Source organism: Mandrillus leucophaeus, unplaced genomic scaffold (assembly GCF_000951045.1).
Source record: "Mandrillus leucophaeus isolate KB7577 unplaced genomic scaffold, Mleu.le_1.0 Scaffold245, whole genome shotgun sequence".
NCBI classification, from domain to species: Eukaryota; Metazoa; Chordata; class Mammalia; order Primates; family Cercopithecidae; genus Mandrillus; species Mandrillus leucophaeus.
The window spans coordinates 52,102-69,432 of NW_012102532.1; the positions used below are offsets into that span (position 1 = coordinate 52,102).

General features: G+C 40.7%; 1 protein-coding gene across 2 annotated transcripts in view; it reads right to left on the reverse strand.

Moving 5' to 3' along the window:
• Positions 1–2,368: 2,368 nt before the first annotated feature.
• The window catches only part of VWF (von Willebrand factor), a 198,345-nt gene continuing 183,382 nt past the window's right edge, over positions 2,369–17,331 (reverse strand). For both annotated transcript variants that reach the window (XM_011982933.1, XM_011982932.1), the window contains exons 48-52: positions 7,162–7,260; positions 5,910–6,038; positions 5,367–5,406; positions 3,250–3,347; positions 2,369–2,688 (exon numbers count right to left, since the gene is read on the reverse strand). In XM_011982933.1, coding sequence (XP_011838323.1) covers positions 2,500–2,688; positions 3,250–3,347; positions 5,367–5,406; positions 5,910–6,038; positions 7,162–7,260 — 555 coding nt within the window. In that variant the 3' untranslated portion in view covers positions 2,369–2,499. The remainder of the gene's footprint in view (positions 2,689–3,249; positions 3,348–5,366; positions 5,407–5,909; positions 6,039–7,161; positions 7,261–17,331) is intronic.

A 17,331-nucleotide genomic window follows, 5' to 3' on the forward strand; every position in this document is an offset into this window, starting at 1 on the left:
AAGTATAAAAAAAAACCATCAAGTAACTTGGCTCTAAGAGGATCCCAGGATTCCAAAGCAGGCAGCCTGCCCTGGAGTCTGTGGGGTAACACTCTGCTATTCTGCTCCTTTCTATCCTTAATAACTCCTTTCTCCCCGTCTACTTCCAGGGACGGTTCTCATGTCTTTTCAGTTCCCAAACGATTGAAAAATGGTCACCATTGCTCCTTCATTCATTCCCTTTCTTCTTTCCCTCCAGCAGTTTTAGTCTCTGTATACTCCTTCCTTGAGACTCCCCTTAAAATATCCAATTTGGGGTGCTCTGTCTTGCCTAGTCTGAGGGTGAGTAAAAAAGAGGGTCTCTGAAACCAGGTACAGACAGTGCCTTTGGAATATCTGTAAATCAAGGAAGACTACCCAGACACTGCTCCACACACACTAGCTCCAACAGTTCCTCTTCCTGCATCCTTTTTACCCAGCTCCCTTCCATTGTTTTGGGTTTTTTTTAAATAATCAAAACATGCAGTTTTCCGATTCAGTTTTTTTCTTGATGGTAAAAGGTGGTATCAGTAAACATGAGAAGTTCAAGCCAGCAAGACACAGGCAGTTGGAAAATCAACCTATGCTGCAGAGGTAGCCTTCCGGCTGAATTTATCTGGAGCCGATGCCTCCAATAACACCTTGTCCCCAGCCAGAGTGTTAGGCTATCAGTCAGAAGAGTGACAGTTAATTCCCTGTCCCTGGATCTGGTTTCCTACCAAGAGAGACCTTAGAGGCTACCCAAACTTAGGAGTGGGGTGATGGATAGAGAGACAGCAACCTTTGAACCTTATTGAGTAGTTACATAAAACTTCTGTCCATTCTTCCTCCCTTCTGCCCCACTGAACTTCTCACCAAGCCTACTCAGCATCATCTATGCCATTTTCCTGTAATGTGGCTTCTCTTAAGGTTAAGCTCAGGCAATAACAGAAGAGGTAGAAACTTAGGGATGCAACAGTCACTGGTCCCCATGTCAGCATGGAAAGAGTGTAAGCAACAGGGGCTGTGTAGCTCTGATGGGATGGCCTGGGAGTTCTTATCTATGTGTCAAGACACCTGGGTTCCCAACCTGGTCCTGCCACCCAGCAGTTATGACCTTTGGCAAGTCACTTGAGTTCTCTGAGCTGCTTTCATCACTTGTAAAGGAACGGACAGTGGACTAGGTGTCTAAGTCCCTTTTGACTCCATTATCCGGTACTTTCAATGAGCTGAGTCTCTCCTGTGTCAAAAGTATTTGGAATGAAAATCAATTCTTCATCAAATTCTTGTAATCCAGGACATCCCCTTCTGTCTTATGGGCATTCTCCCCAGCAAGAGTCCCCACAATCTTGCCAGCACGTACATAAAAACTCTTCCATAAATTTTAAGGAAAGACCATCTCTAATTGCAAGGGACACTACCAGTTAGTGCTTTGGGGACTGGATGATGTTTGGTGTTATCTACACCACTTCCCCTTCCACTGAAGGATGTCTGGAGTACGTAGGGCCTTGGCATCAAGCATAAAGCCTGAAAGAAACCCCGCTGGTCCAGCCCTCACAACAAAGGAAATCCCTAATGCTCTGCTGTTAACATTAGAGTCTTATTCCCCACCAAAAGCCTTGATTTCCCCATTGTTATTCTCGCCACTTCTTACATGATTATAGAGCAATTTAGTTACCTAAGGACTTGCAGGCCGTATTTTAGGCTGAGGTTGTTTATCCTCACCACCTTATGAGTGACACTGACATTCCTGTTATCCAAATGAGGAAACTGAGTCTGAGAACGACTAAGGGGCTTGTTAAAGGCCACGCAGCTGAGTGAGGGCCATGTGTGAAGCCCAGGTCTGCCTCCACATCTGGGGCTCATGCCATCAGGCTGAGCTGGGGGACCACACTACTGCCAGGTGGCCGTCAGTCCTCAGCACCTCTCCCCCTCAAAGGGGCCACTAAAGGGTACACAGGAGCTCTGTGAGCCATGGACTAAGAGAAATCCTTGCACACCTGGTCAGATACCTTCTCCACACTGCCAGCCACATGACAACAATAGTTATCCATCTCAGCAGGAGCCTAGCTCCAGGACCCACTCCTCTCCTCTGTTCAGAAGCCCCTCCATGCAGAGACCGGAGAACCCAGTGTTCCTGGGAAATCCCTTTTACTTCGTGCTACGTTTCGGAAAAGGCCGATCCCACACTATGCCTTTCCCACACCTAGAGGCAAAGACCTCACTTTTCCCCAGAGGTTGGCAGTATCTCGCACTGACACTGAGGCTTGCAGATGTGGCCTGTGCTTCCTTCCTCAGAAGCAGTCTCAGAACTCAGCCCCTGCCCACCGTTGCCATCTCAGCCCTAAGACACAGTGCACCAGCAGCCTTCTGCAAGCTAAGAGCTCAGCCTTTATTGGGGGCCCAGAAAGGCACAAGAGCAGAACATGCAGAGGACTGGCAGCACTCCGGCCTGTCAGGCCAAGGCAGGCAGCAGCAGGCACCCATGCAGCTGCAGCAGCCTCACTTGCTGCACTTCCTGGGGGAACATTCGCACTGCATGGCATTGAGAACCTCGTGGTACACAACAGAGCCATTGGTGCAGTGCAGGGGCACCTGCATGGGCTCCGTCCGTGTTGGAGAGCAGCAGGAGCACTGGTCCTGCACATCGTTGATGTCAATGGAGTACATGGCTTTGCTGGCACATTTGCCCTGCAAGAAAGCAGAGGAAGATGGGAGCTTCACAATGGTGGGAAGTCCTGGCCTAGGCAGGGCTCTGGGGCAGCCTGCTTTCTCCCTGACCCCTCCAAGCGAGACAGATCTGATCTCACCCAGAAGCACCCAGGACAGCTAGGCAATTTGTAAAGGAAGATCATAGGTCTGACATGTCCTCTCCTCTATGGTAATAATATCATACCCACATCCCTCTAGCTGCGATTTTTATGCATGTTAATGCATAAAATGTTTTATGCCTGATTATGCATGTTTTATGCAGGACATTTTTATATATGTTTGATTGATCTTCAAGAATTGTGGTCTCCATCTTGCACAAGTAACTCTCCATTTTCTGTAAGGGATTTGTTGAGTCTTTCCTCCGTTTTTGTTTTTTTCCTGGAGTCAAAAATTCCCAGTTACTTCAATAAAACATTTTCTTTAAAAAAAAATGCTTCCAGTTTTTCTTCTCTTCCCTGCGAATTTTCCAGATCCTTCCAGAATGTAACTAAGGACGGGTATCCAAACACGGACGCTCAGCCCTCCCCACAGAGCCCTTACCTGGCAGTAGTGGATATCCACCTCTACTTCGGACTTACAGCTTCCCACCTTGACATACTGCAGCCTGGCAGTGATGTCATTGCACTCGGGCTCCTCACCTACAGGACAGGTGAGAGGTGAAACTTGAGGACTGGCTGGGGTTCTAGAGAACACTCTTCAGCCCCAGTGTCCTCACTGGGCTGGAAATAGGTCCCTTTCACAGTAACCAAATAACCAAAGCCAACCACAAGGAGGGAATTCAGTTACCCTGGTTCACCTCAGCTGTTCATGGCCTGAAATATGCAGAGATATAGTTACTGCTAGACTTAACTTACTTAATGGCACAATTTTAGTTGCAGAAAGAGCCTAAACTCACTGTGCTATGGTGATGTAAAATGAGTAAGACTTGCCTTTATATCATTGTAGACTCCGAAAACCAAATGGCTAAAGCAACCCTCTTGTGCTTGTAACTACATTCAGAAGCTAATGGGCAATGAGGTCATCAATAAGTATAATTACTATCTATCCATTCCTGCCTTGGGGTGAGAGGAAAGGCAAAGTCATGGTGATATAAGGGTATACCCAGCCTCTCTGGGGACTGAGAAGATCCCTAGGAACGTTTGTGAAGGCCTCTCTTTGGGTACTGCTGACTCCAGGTTGCTGACATGGGTTTCCTTTCACACAGGGGTTGGTGGCATTCAGATCGGAAGCTCTACTTGGCCCACTGGGAATTCGAAAATGTAATGCCAGCTCACCATTCCAATCTGAACACTGGGAGTTCTCTCTCCTTAGATGGCTCCAAATCCACATCAACCCTAACTACATGTGAGTCTGCCTCCCAATTTCCAGATAACTTCATTGTACAGGGAAAGCCTGCCTGCCAGGGAAATTCATTAAGAGGATGAATTTAAAAAACACATTTAGGCCAACATACTATATTAGGTTGCTGTGGATTTAAATCTCTGAGCCTGGCTTATATTGTCCTCATTAAAATCTCGAAGCCTCTTGAATGCGTTGACCAACAAAGACCCTTCGCAGTGGTTTTGTAGGTAACAGTCTCTTAACCAAATTCCACGTGCACTGTGCCTAGAGATAATTCTTCTTCTCTGATGGTTTCCTGACTTCTCGTTCTTAAACCATGCAAATGGGAATCACAGAAAGACATGCTTTCAGAGTGTTTCCTCAATCTGAGATTTGGTTACAGCAATTGCAGGGGCTGTCACAGTAAGCCATCAAGAAAAGAATGATTGACTGAACACTGAAGGTATTCATGTTTTCACTCTTCCTTTCTCTACGTGTAAACAAGCATGCACCTGTGAACCTAGGACCAAAAAAACAAACAAAAAAAACAAAAAAAAAAAACCCTAACCTAAAACAAAAAATATTAGTCCAGGCAAGTAATTCTATATTCAGAAAATATGGCATTAGCATTGGGATCCTGAAAGTTATTTGTGCTCATAAACACAAGCATGTATGGGAAGAACACAGTCTGATGTGCAGATTTGTGTCTCATTTCCAAAGCCGCTGCTATGAGTAATGAGAACCAATCAGTATGACATAACTACAAGGTCAAGAGGACCCAGAGTGAAGAAGAGGGGGTGATAAACTTAGACCAGCACCCACGGCACATGCGGGCTGTTGTTAGTCAGCTGGTGGCTTAGCCTTCTCTTTGAGATAGCTAAGATATCTTTATCTTAAAGATAGCTTTAGCACACTCATGAATCGACATGTGTTGGGAGTCTACTCTGTCAAGATCAGAGATCCAAGGTGCCTGTCTTTAAGAAGCTTTGGTTGGAGAGGGAACATATTGTCCCAGGATAGGACTATGAGCAATCAAAGATCCTATGAGGGGAAAGGCACGTAAGAAGCTGGAGACAGGAGGGAGTTTGCAGGAAAAGGGGAAAGAGATTGCTCCATGGGCCTCTAAAAGGGAGTTCAAGAGGGCAGTCTGATGACATCCAAGGAGGGGAGGCTGCTCCCTGCAAGACTGAACCAGTGGTCAAGAAATCTTTCTGAAATGAAGCTTACTGCAAACAACAGTCATTGGGCTTGCTAATGGGTTTCAAGGAGCAAGCTGCAAAGAGCCCCTAGACTGCTCTGATGGGTTTCAAGGGACAAGATATTAGCAATGTACTCACATGTGTCACAGCAGGTGCCCGGAATTTTCATAATTTTACCCTAAGAAAACAGCGAAGTTGCAGGTTAGGCACAAACGGTACAGAGCAGACAGCTTTCCGGTCACTCCGGGCCAATGTTTAGCTCTGAACTCACAGCCCTGTGCTTAAGTGTCCACATGTAAACTATGCTTTCCTATCATAAATGTGAGCAGCTTGACCACCCTCCCTGACCAGGCTGAAACAATTGTGATTACTCTGAATTCTCTTCCAAATGAGTCATCAGGATCTTCATTACCAGGGAGACTAAGAATCCGTTTGATCTCACATCTTCCTATTCAAGAATCACACACTCAGCCTCCCTCAAGGAAAATGTTTTTTTTAAAACATCCCATATTGCAGAGAATTTTCTCTCTCCATAGGCTTTGATTTCAAAATCTCACTGATTCTTCAACGAGGCCAGAGATCTGCCTCAGACACTGGGATATTACGCCAGAGCTGGGATGCACGCTCTTCAGAAGGATCTTGTTCTTAGAGATGGAGACAGTAAAGAGGATGAGTACTCACTCCCTCAGCCAGACACCTGTGTTCATCAAAGGGCGGGCAGCCTGTGACCCTCTTCTCCCAGAAGTACTCTCCTCTCTCATTGACCTTGCAGAAGTGAGTATCACAGCCATCCTGGAGCGTCTCATCACGCTGGAAGGCAAGAGGAGGAGTGGGTAAAGTCAGAGATAGTGTTTGGTTCACAAAGCCACTTCAAACCATGAGCTTGACTCCATGGAGTTGATGAAACAATCTGGAGAACCATGAAGCAAGAACAAGACAATGTATAATAAAGCCCCCACACCCAGAACACGGACCAGAAGCGGAGTCCCAGTTTTACAGCTTGTATCCTATGAACAGGGCTGCTACGTAGACTCTTCCGACCAGTTAAATGCTTGAAGGATTGGGATATAGCAACAGCAAACCGGTTAGTTGATAACTGAACAAAAGTTGAACCAAGGGCATGACCTCCCAGCCCCACTAGCTAGTCCGGACTTCACAGATCAGTTTGTTTCACCCTGATGGCCTGTCCAGTCTTAGAGACTCCCAAGGCTAGAGAAAATCTTAAAAATCAACCACCTCCAGGCTGGGCGCGGTGGCCCACACCTGTAATCCCAGCACTTTGGGAGGCCAAGGTGGGCAGATCATGAGGTCAAGAGATCGAGACCATCCTGGCCAACATGGTGAAATCCCACGTCTACTAAAAATACAAAAATTAGGCTGGGCACGGTGGCTCACGCCTGTAATCCCAGCACTTTGGGAGGCTGAGGCAGGCAGATCATGAGGTCAGGAGATCGAGACCATCCTGGCTAACACGGTGAAACCCCGTCTATACTAAAAATGCAAAAAAAAATTAGCCGGGTGTGGTGACGGGAGCCTGTAGTCCCAGCTACTCGGGAGGCTGAGACAGGGAAATCACTTGAACCCAGGAGGCGGAGGTTGCAGTGAACCGAGATCGCGACATTACACTCCAGCCTGGCAACAGAGCCAGACTCCATCTCAAAAAAGAAAAAAAAAAAAAAAAACAACCAACTCCAAATCTTGAGGCCACACACCAAGTACACTCCTATCAAGAAGAGCAACAAAGTAACTAAATAAAAGAGAAAATTCTGTGCCTGCAATAAGTCATCTATCTTTTCTTTATATAATCAGAAAGAAGTAGAAAAAGCAGCCAATACTGAACCAAACTTAGTCCCTCTTTCTTGAGGAAAAATTTCCAAAAAGGGAAGCAAGATGATGATATGTGAGGGAGCCCCTGCGTTCAGTTTGCTCCTACCTTCAGTGTCATGATCTGTCCTCCTCTTAGCTGAATGGTGCAAGTTGTAGGCAAACATCTCCCACAACATTCACCTGTGTTATTTTCTTCTTTGTAACCCTGTATCCAGAGAGGGAAAAAGCAGCCACAGTTAACCTCCCTAAAACATCCCAATTATAAGCAGGCTTATTTTGCTGGCCTCTCATCTCTCCTATCCAGTAGTTTCACCTAGAATTCGGAAAGTCAACATCCAACTAGCTTTTGTCAGTTCTCAATCCCCTAGGTAGCATTCCTTCCCTCTGCATGTGTACATCTCACTCAAGTTGCAGCAACCAGACCTATTAAACGAGACCTTTTCCCTGAGCTTCAGACTTACAAATTCAAATGTTTACTGGACATGTTATTGTCATCTTGAGACTTGCATCCAAAAGGAAATTTGATTTTTGCCTCAAATCTCATCCTTCTCTGGTATTCCCTATTTCAGTAAATGGTGTTAATCACCCAGTCTTTCAAACAAGAAATCTGAGAGTTATCTTTGACTTCCCCTTTTTTCTCATCCCCTGCTTATCACCAAATCTTGCCAAAAATTTATCTCAAACGCATCCATTGCTTGTCATGACCAGTCTTCCGCTTTCATCATCGAGTCTAAATAACCATCACCTACCAGGGACTCTGGTAACAGTCTTATTTTGTCTTCCGACCTTCATTCTTGCTCCCCTGCTACAGGTTACCACACAGCTGCCAGAATGACCTTCTTAAAGCCTACGTCTACTACTCTTGTCCCTCCTCAGTTTAGAAACTTTTGATGAAGGTCTGGCTCTAGTTATGGCACAGTGGACTGTATTGGACTAACCCTCCTGCAGACGATGATTATAAACAATTGACGAAATATGTAAAGCAACGTTCCAAAGCACTGGAAGAAGACCGAAATCAAGAAGAAAGTCTAGATTGTTTGATCCTTGAAAAAAGGAACCATAACGGACAAGATGCACGTTTAAATGGCTCTTCCCATGAGAGCCATCTGTATGGCAGTGGACAGCCAGCACTCAAGCAGAAAACGGTAGTTGTATTTGCCTGAGGACTCAGCAGACAGAGTCTGGAACTACTAGAATAGCTGGAAACTAAAGGAGAAAATGCCAGAAAAGAGGAAGTCAGAAAGAAGCAGCCCCTAAATCTGCACATAAACTCCTCTGAACTGTTTGATCCCTTAATTATACATCTATAGGTGAGCCTACAAGGAGCCCAGAGACAAAACAGCTGGAAAGCTCAAAGACCTGAACAGAAATTTCAGTTGCCACACACCACACAGGAGAGAGTCTGCAGTCTGAATTCTAACAAGTTGGAGGGGCTAGGTAAACACCTGGGTTTCCACTGGAACTTCATAACGGACAAGCCTTCAAAGTAAACACTGTGTCTCAGGACTAAAATATTCGGCCTACGGCTAAGAAAAATGTAGAAATAGACCTTCCCTAATGTAGTTTAAGAATCAAGACTTCTATAGTGCAAAATGAACCCCCAATAATCTAACCACCTTTTAGAACCAAATTTAACCTTTATTATAAAGAAACAGCAGAATTAAGAGTCTCTTCAACATATCTTCCACCAATGTCTAATACATAGTAAAAAAAAAATTTCATGCAAAGAAATAGAAAAATTTGATCTATACCAACAGAATTATCACTCAATATAAACAGACACAGAAATGGCCCCAATATTGTAATTAGCAGGCAGGAACTTTAAAATAACTATGATAAATATGCTAAAGAGTCTAGAGGAAATGATGGATATAATGGAAAAATAGAAAGGGAATTTTAGGAACAATCTGGAGACTTTAGAAAAAAATCAAATGGAAATCTTAGAACTAGAAAACACAACACTCTAAATCAAAAATTAACTGGATTGGATTAACTGCAGACAGAACACAAGAAAAGAAAGGATCCTTGAATTTTAAGACAGATCAATAGAAATTACCCAAACTGAAGCACAGGGAGGAATAAAGATGCAAAATATATATATATGGAGCCCCAGGGACCAATTCAATAGTATCAATGGTTTAATAACATATAGTCATGAGCCAAAAAACAATGTTTCCGTCAACAACAGACTGCATGTGTGACAATGGTTCCATAAAATTACAATGGAACAGAAAAATTCCTATCACCTAGTGACTTCAGAGCACAACACACTACTCACATGTTTGTGGTGATGCAGGTGTAAACAAGTACCTACTGCGGTTCCAGTCATATAAAAGTATAGCACATACAATTATGTACTATAATAAACAACTATGTTACTGGTTCATCAATACTTTAGAGATACTCCTTATATTTACTGAAAACATAAAAAGTTAACTGTAAAACAGCCTCAAGTAGGTCCTGCAGGAGTATCTCTGAAGAAGGCATTGTTATCACAGAAGACGACATCTCCATAAGTGTTATTTCCCCTGAAGACTTTCCAGTGGAACAAGATATGGAGGTAGAAGACTGATATTGATTATTCCAGCCCTGTGTAGGCCTAGACTATTGTGCGTGCTGAGTTTTCATTTTTAACAAAAAAGTTTAAAGATTAAAAAATGCTGGCAGGGCATGGTGGCTCACGTCTGTAATCCCAGTACTTTGGGAGGCTGAGGCAAGCGGATCACGAGGTCAGGAGAGCGAAACCATCCTGGCTAACACAGTGAAACCCCATCTCTACTGAAAATACAAACAAAAATGAGCCGAGTGTCGTGGCAGGCACCTGTAGTCCGAGCTACTCGAGAGGCTGAGGCAGGAGAATGGCATGAACCCGGGAGGCGGAGCTTGCAGTAAGCCAAGATCGTGACACTGCACTCCAGCCTGGGTCACAGAGCGAGACTTCGTCTCCAAAAAAAAAAGAAATGCCTATAGTTCCACTTGTTTGAGAGGCTGAGGCAGGAGGATCAGTTGATCCCAGGAGTTTAAGCTGCAATGAGCTATGATAATGCCTGTGCACTGCAGCCTGGGTGACAGAATGATACCCTCTCTCGATTAAAAAAAAAAAAAAAGTTTAAAAAATTAAAAATTTTAAAAATAGAAAAAAGCTTTTAGAATAAGGATATAAAGAAAAAATATTTTTGTACAGCTGTACAATGTGTTTGTGTTTTAAGCTAAGTGTTATTACAAGAATCAAAAAGCTTTTAAAACTTAGTGAGCTAAAGTTAATTTACTATTGAAGAAAGAAAAATATTTTTTAGTAAATTTAGGGTAGCCTAAGTGTACAATGTTTATCATCTATAGCAATGTCCTAGGTCTTCGCATTGACCCACCACTCACTCTCTGACTCACCCAGAGCAACTTCCAGTCCTATAAGCTCCATTCTTGCTAAGTACCCTACACAGGTATGTCATTTTTATCCTTTATGTATTTTTTACTGTACCTTTTCTACATTCACATGTGTTTAGATATGCAAATGCTAATCATTGTGTTACAGTTGCCTACAGTATTCAGCACAGTCACATGCCATACAGGTTTGTCACCTGGGAGTAACAGGTTATACCATATCACCTAGTTATGTAGTAGACTAGACCATCTAGATTTGTATATGTGCACTCTATGATCTTTGCACAACAAAAATCACCTAACGATGCATTTCTTAGAACATATCCCCATTGTTAAGCAACACGTCAATGTACATGTAATCAGTTTCAGAAAGACAGTAAAACAAAATGGAACAGAAAAAAAATTAAAGAAGTAATAACTGAATTTTTTCTCAATTTGATCAGTAAATCAACTCACAAATCCGGGGAACTATGAATCCAAAATAGAAAAGGTATGAAGAAAATTACTCAAAAGCATATACTCAAGCTTCTGAAAACTAAAGAAAAACCATTAAAGCATCCAATAGAAGGGGGGAAATGCAAAAAGGAAAATAAAAATGGCGGCTGACTGGTCATCAGAAATAACACAAGCCAAAAGACAATCAAACATACTTAAAGTGATGAAATTAAAAAAGAAAAAAAAACCTGTCAACCTAGAATTCTATATTCAGTAAATAAGGCAGAATAGAGACATTTTCAGATAAATGAAATCTGAGAAATGTGTTGTCATCCAGCCCTGCACTAAAAGAAGTTCTTTAGGCTGAAGGGAAATGATATAATATGGAAGTTCGGATATATAAGAAGGAAGAGCACTGAAAATTATAAATATGTAGGTAAATACAAAACATCACTTTCAGTTCACTTTTTTAATTCTATATAAGACAAATGACTGTTTAAAGCAAAAATAATAGCAATACCTTGTGGAATGTATCTCTTCTTATGTAGAAGTAAACTATATGACAACAAAAGTACAAATTGTGGAAAAAACATTTCATGTACAATATGCTATATTATTAAATCAAAGTGGACTGTGATAAGTCTAGAGCAACCACTAAAATAGTAATATGAAGAAATACAAAGAAAAGGTCAATAGAGGAGATATAATACTAACAAAAAGAAAAAAAGGAAAAACTCAATTGAACCAAAAGACAAAAAAGAATTAACAGAACAAGTAACAAAGAAGACAGCAGATAAAATGAATAACAAAAGAATAGATTTAACCCCAACTATATCAATACTTACATTAAATGGAGATTGTCACCTTTAGATTTTAAAAAGCAAAACTCAATTAGTATGTTGTTTTCAAGAGATGCACTTTTAATTTAGATAGATAGGTTGAAAAGAAAGATATAATAGACAAATTAGCAAAATAAGAAAGTTGATATAGGTGTATTAATACCAAACAAGGCCAGTGTGGTGGCTTCATGCCTATAATATCAGCACTTTGAGAAGCCCAAGCGGGAAGATTACTTGAGCCCGGGAGTTCGTGACCAGCCTGTGAAACATGGCAAAACCCCATCTCTACAAAAAATACAAAAAATCAGTCAGGCATGGTGGTGCACAACTGTAGTCTCAGCTACCTGGGAGGCTGAGATGGGAGGATTACCTGAGACCAGGAGGTCAAGACTGCAGTGAGCCATGATCACACCACTGCACTCCAGCCTGGAAGACAGAGTGAGACCCTGTCTCAAAAAAATAAATAAATAAACAAAAAAGATTACTCTTCACTTAGGGGAAGGAAGTAAAGGATTTTTATCTGTTTTCTTTCACTGATTTGATCCCTCTGCTTCGATAAATGATAATAGATGCTACATATGTTGAATGAGTGAATAACTGACTGTAATTCTTAGTTTGTTATCTTGGTCCATTGTTGTCAAGCTTAGATAGGACTAGAGACGGCTTAAGATGAGGAATTTTACCAAAAATAAAGGAGGTGACTGGGTGCAGTGGCTCACACCTGTAATCCCAGCATTTGAGAGGCTGAAGTGAGAGGATTTCTTGAGCCCAAGAATTCATGACCAGCCTGGGCAACATAGCAAAACTCCATCTCTACAAAAAAATTAATTGGACATGGTGGCACGCACCTCTAGTCCCAGCTAGGTGGGAGGTTGAGGTGAGAGAATCACCTGAGCCTGGGAGGTCAAGGCTGCAGTGAGCCATGATTGCACCTCTTCACTCCAGCCTGGGCGACAGAGTGAGAGCCTATCTCTAAAAAATAAAGGAGATTATTTTATAATGACGAAAGAATAGATTCATCAAGACATAAGAATGCTAAATATGTATGCATCTACAAAGCTTTATAATATATGAAGCAAAAATGGATACAACTAAAGGGAGAAATAGGCTAATCCACAATCTCAGTGATTTTTATGTTCTCTCAGTAATTGATAAAAACAAGTAGGAAAAAGATAAATGAAGACACTGAGGATTTGAAAAACTATAAAAACCAGTATGACCTAGTTGGAAATAATAAACTATTACATTCCAAAACTGCAGAGTACACATTATTCTCAAATGCACATGGAATATTGACAAACATAGACCACATTGTGGGCCATAAAAATGTAAACATGGATAAACAGACTGACTAGATAAAAAAGTAAATAAATGTCAAGATTGTGAAATCTTAGAGATTATATTCTATGACCAATTTCATTATATTGAAATTAGCAACAATAAAGTACTGAAAAACACACCACCATGTTTGGAAATTAAATAGAATACTTTTAAATCAAAAAATAAATATTTTTATCTAGAAATAAAAATATATCAAAATCTGAGAAGTACAGCAAAAACAGTTCTTGAAGGAAAATTTATATTTTAAATGCTTATATTAGAAAATCATGAGCCAAGCTTCCATAGTAAGATGCAGTAAAAGAAGAGCAAATTAGACCCAGTCATTAAATGACAAGACATAATAAAAATGAGGGCAGAAATCAATAAAATAGAAAAGAAAAATATAAAAAGTAAAACAACAAAGGCAAAAGTTGGATCTTTGAAAGATAATATAATATCAATATATAATAATATATAATAGACGAAGTAGTCAAAATAAAATCTCTAGCTAATCAAGAAAATAAAAAAACAAATTATCAATATTAGAAATAATAGAAGGTTTACAACTGCACATTCCACAGATGTTAAAAGTATAATAAGGAAATGTTATAAACAACTTTGCGTAACTAAATTTGACCAACTTAAATACATGGATAAGTTCCATGAAAACCGATTTACCAAATTAATTCAAGAAGAAACAGAAAATCTGTCTTTCCATTTTAAAAGTTGAATTTTATATATAAAACTTTTCCACATGAAAAGCTTCAAGCCTAGTAAAGCTTCACTGATGAAATCTGCCAAAAATTTTAGGAAGAAATAATACCAATTTTACATAAGCTCTTTAGAAAACACCATATTTTGTTGGATCTAGCATAACCCTGACATCAAAATCTAACAAAAGCATTAAAGAGAAGAAAATTAGAAACCTATCCCTCTTAACATAAACATAAAAATCCTTAACAAAATACGAGCAAGTGGATCTAGCAGCAGATGTGAAACAGGATAACACGTCATGAAGGGGGTTTATCAAAAGAATGAAAGGTTGGCTCACCATGTGAAATCAATCCATACAATTCCTCATGTTAACAGAATTAACAGGGAACCATATGGTCATCTTAAAATATATAGCAAAACTTTTTGACACAATTTAAAACCCATTCATTGTAGAAACTTAGCACTAAAAAAAATAGAAGAGAACTTCTTCAATATTCCATAAGACAGGAGGCCCCAGTACCGGTCCGGTCCATGGCCTGTTAGGAACTGGGCTGCACAGCAGGTGGTGAGCAGCGGGCCAACAAGCGAAGCTTCATCTGTATCTACAGCCACTTCCCATCCCTCACATTACCAACTGAGCTCTGCCTCCTGTCAGATCAGCAACCAGCATTAGATTCTCACAGGAGCCCAAACCCTACTGTGAACTGCGCATGCAAGGGATACAGGTTGTGTGCTCCTTATGGGAATCTAATGCCTGATGACCTGTCACCATCTCCCATCACCCCTAGATGGGACTATCTAAGCTGCAGGAAAACAAGCTCAGAGCTCCCACTGATTCTACCTTATGGTGAGTTATATAATTATTTCATTACATATTACAATATAGTAATAGAAATAAGGTGCGTAATAAACATAATGCGTTTGAATCACCCCAAAACCATTCCCCCAACCCGGGTCCATGGAAAAACTGTTTTCTGCAAAACTGGTCCCTGGTGCCAAAAAGCTTGGGCACTGCTGCTGTTGAACATCCAACTATATCGTACTTAATGAATTAACTCCCTCCAAGATCAGAAACAAAACATTCCCATCAGTTCTATTCAATATCGTACTGATTGTATCAGCCAGTTTGATAAGCAAAAAAACAAAGCAGAATGTATAAAGATTTCAAAAGAAGTAAAAGCTGTCTTTATTTGAAGGTGTCATAACTGTTCATGAAGAAAATCCTTAGGAACCTGCCCCCTTAAAAAAAGAATAAAACACCATTACTGCAACTAGTAAGTGAATTTAGCAAGGCTGAAGAATACAAGATCAAAATATAAAAACTAACTTTATAAAAGCAACAAACAAAATATAAAATTTTTTTAAAAACTTCCATTCACAATATAATCCAAATACTAGGTAATAAGACACACAACATCATTGCAGAGAAAAATTAAAGAAGACTGCTAAGATGTGAATGTGTGTGTCCCTCCAAAATTTCTATGTTGGGATTTAAACCCCCAACTGATGATATTAAGAGATGGGGCCTAAGTGATTAAGTCATGAGGGCTCCACTCTCATGAGTGAATTTGTGCTGTTATTCAAAAAAAAAAAAAAAAAGTCAAAGGGAATGCCCTAGTGCCTTTTGCCTTTCCACCTTCTGCCACATGTGGATGCCATGAGAAAGCACTGCCTATGAGGAACACGCCATCATCAGACATCAAATCTGCTGGTACCTTAATCTTGGACCTCCAGAACAGTGAAAAAATTAATTTCTGTTCTTTATAAATTACCCAATCTCAGGTATTGTGTTACAGCAGCACAGACTGAGAACAAGACCTAAATAATTGAGAAGATATACTATGTTCCTAGATTGAAAAACTCAACATTGTTTAGATATCCTTTCTCTCCAGATTAACCTATAGGTTCAATATAATCCAGCATACTTTAAACACTTTTTTAAATAAAGATTAACAAGATGACTCTAAATTTATATAGGAATTGAAAGGACATTAAATAGCCAAAACAATCTTGAAAAAGAGCAAAGTTGAAGAACTTAAATTATCTAATTTCAAGGCTAACCATAAAGTTACAGTAATCAAGACAGTGGTATGACCATAAGGATAGACAAATTAAAGGATGAGAAAAAAAGGAACCATACATTGCAATTGATCCATACATATACAGGCAATTCATTCTTTTTTTTGAGACAGAGTCTCACTCTGTTACCAGGCTGGAGTAGAGTGGCGTGATCTTGACTCACTGCAACTTCTGCCCCGCCTGGTTCAAGTGATTCTCCTGCCTCAGCCTCCTGAGTAGCTGGGATTACAGGCACCTGCCACCATACCCAGCTAATTTTTGTATTTTTAGTAGAAATGGGGTTTCACTATGTTGGCCACAATGGTCTCAATCTCTTGACTTCGTGATCTGCCTGCCTCTCAGCCACCCAAAGTGCTGGGATTACAGGCGTGAGCCATCACGCCCAGCCAGCAATTCATTTTTTACAAAGGTACCAATGTAATTCAATAAGAAAAGGATCATTTTTCAACAAATGGTGCTGGATCCACTGGACAGCCATACGGGAGACCTCTACTTTATACCATATTTAAAATTTAATTCCTCATGGATCATAGACCTAAACGTAAAACTAAACTATAATGCTTCTAAAAGAAAACATAGGATACTATCTTCACGACCCTAAAATGGACAAAAATTTCTTAAACAGGACATGAAAAGCACTAACCATAAAAGAAAAACATCTATAAACTGAATTTTATCAAAATTAAACTCCTGATCTTCAAAAAACACAATGAAGAAAAAGCTGAGCCATCAGTTGAAAGAAAATATTTCATTAGATACCTTATAAAGGACTAGTATCCAAAATACAGAAAAAAAAAAAAATCAATCATTAAAGGGCAAACACCCCAATATAAAAATGGCCAAAAGCTTGAACAAACACATCACAAAAGATGATATAACCAGTAAGTATGTAAGATGCTCTACATCATTAGCCGACAGAGAAATGCAAATTTAAACTACTAGAAGATTCTGAAATTAGAGAAGCAGTAAGGAAAAAATGCTAGAAGATATCACTTCCCAATGGCTAAAATGGAAAAGCATGACAATACCAAGCAATGGTGAGGAAGTAACTGGAACTCCCATACAATGCTGGAAAAAACTTCTCCCTGAGAAGTATGGGAGGTTGCAAATTGTCTCTGCTGTTCTCTTGTATCCCCAGCATCTGGCCCCTCATCGGCCCCCCTACACTCACGAAGGAGGTAAGTTCAGCTAGGAACTTGTTTTCTTGTTTGTTTTGTTTAGTTTTTAAGACAAGATCTGGCTCTTGTCACCCAGGCTGGAGTGCAGGTGGTGCAATCACAGCTCATGCAGCGAGGGACTTGCTGACGGTGGCATACAGGAAAAGCCCCTTATTTATATCGGCGTCGGACAAAGCAGCAGCTTCGAGACAGCAGGACTGGGAGAAAAATAGGGTTGGCAACTTTTTATTTTGTAAAGTAAGAGTGTTTTAAACAATTTTAATAAAATAAAAACCAAAAAGCAGCCAGGCGCAGTGGCTCACGCCTGTAATCCCAGCACTTTGGGAGGCC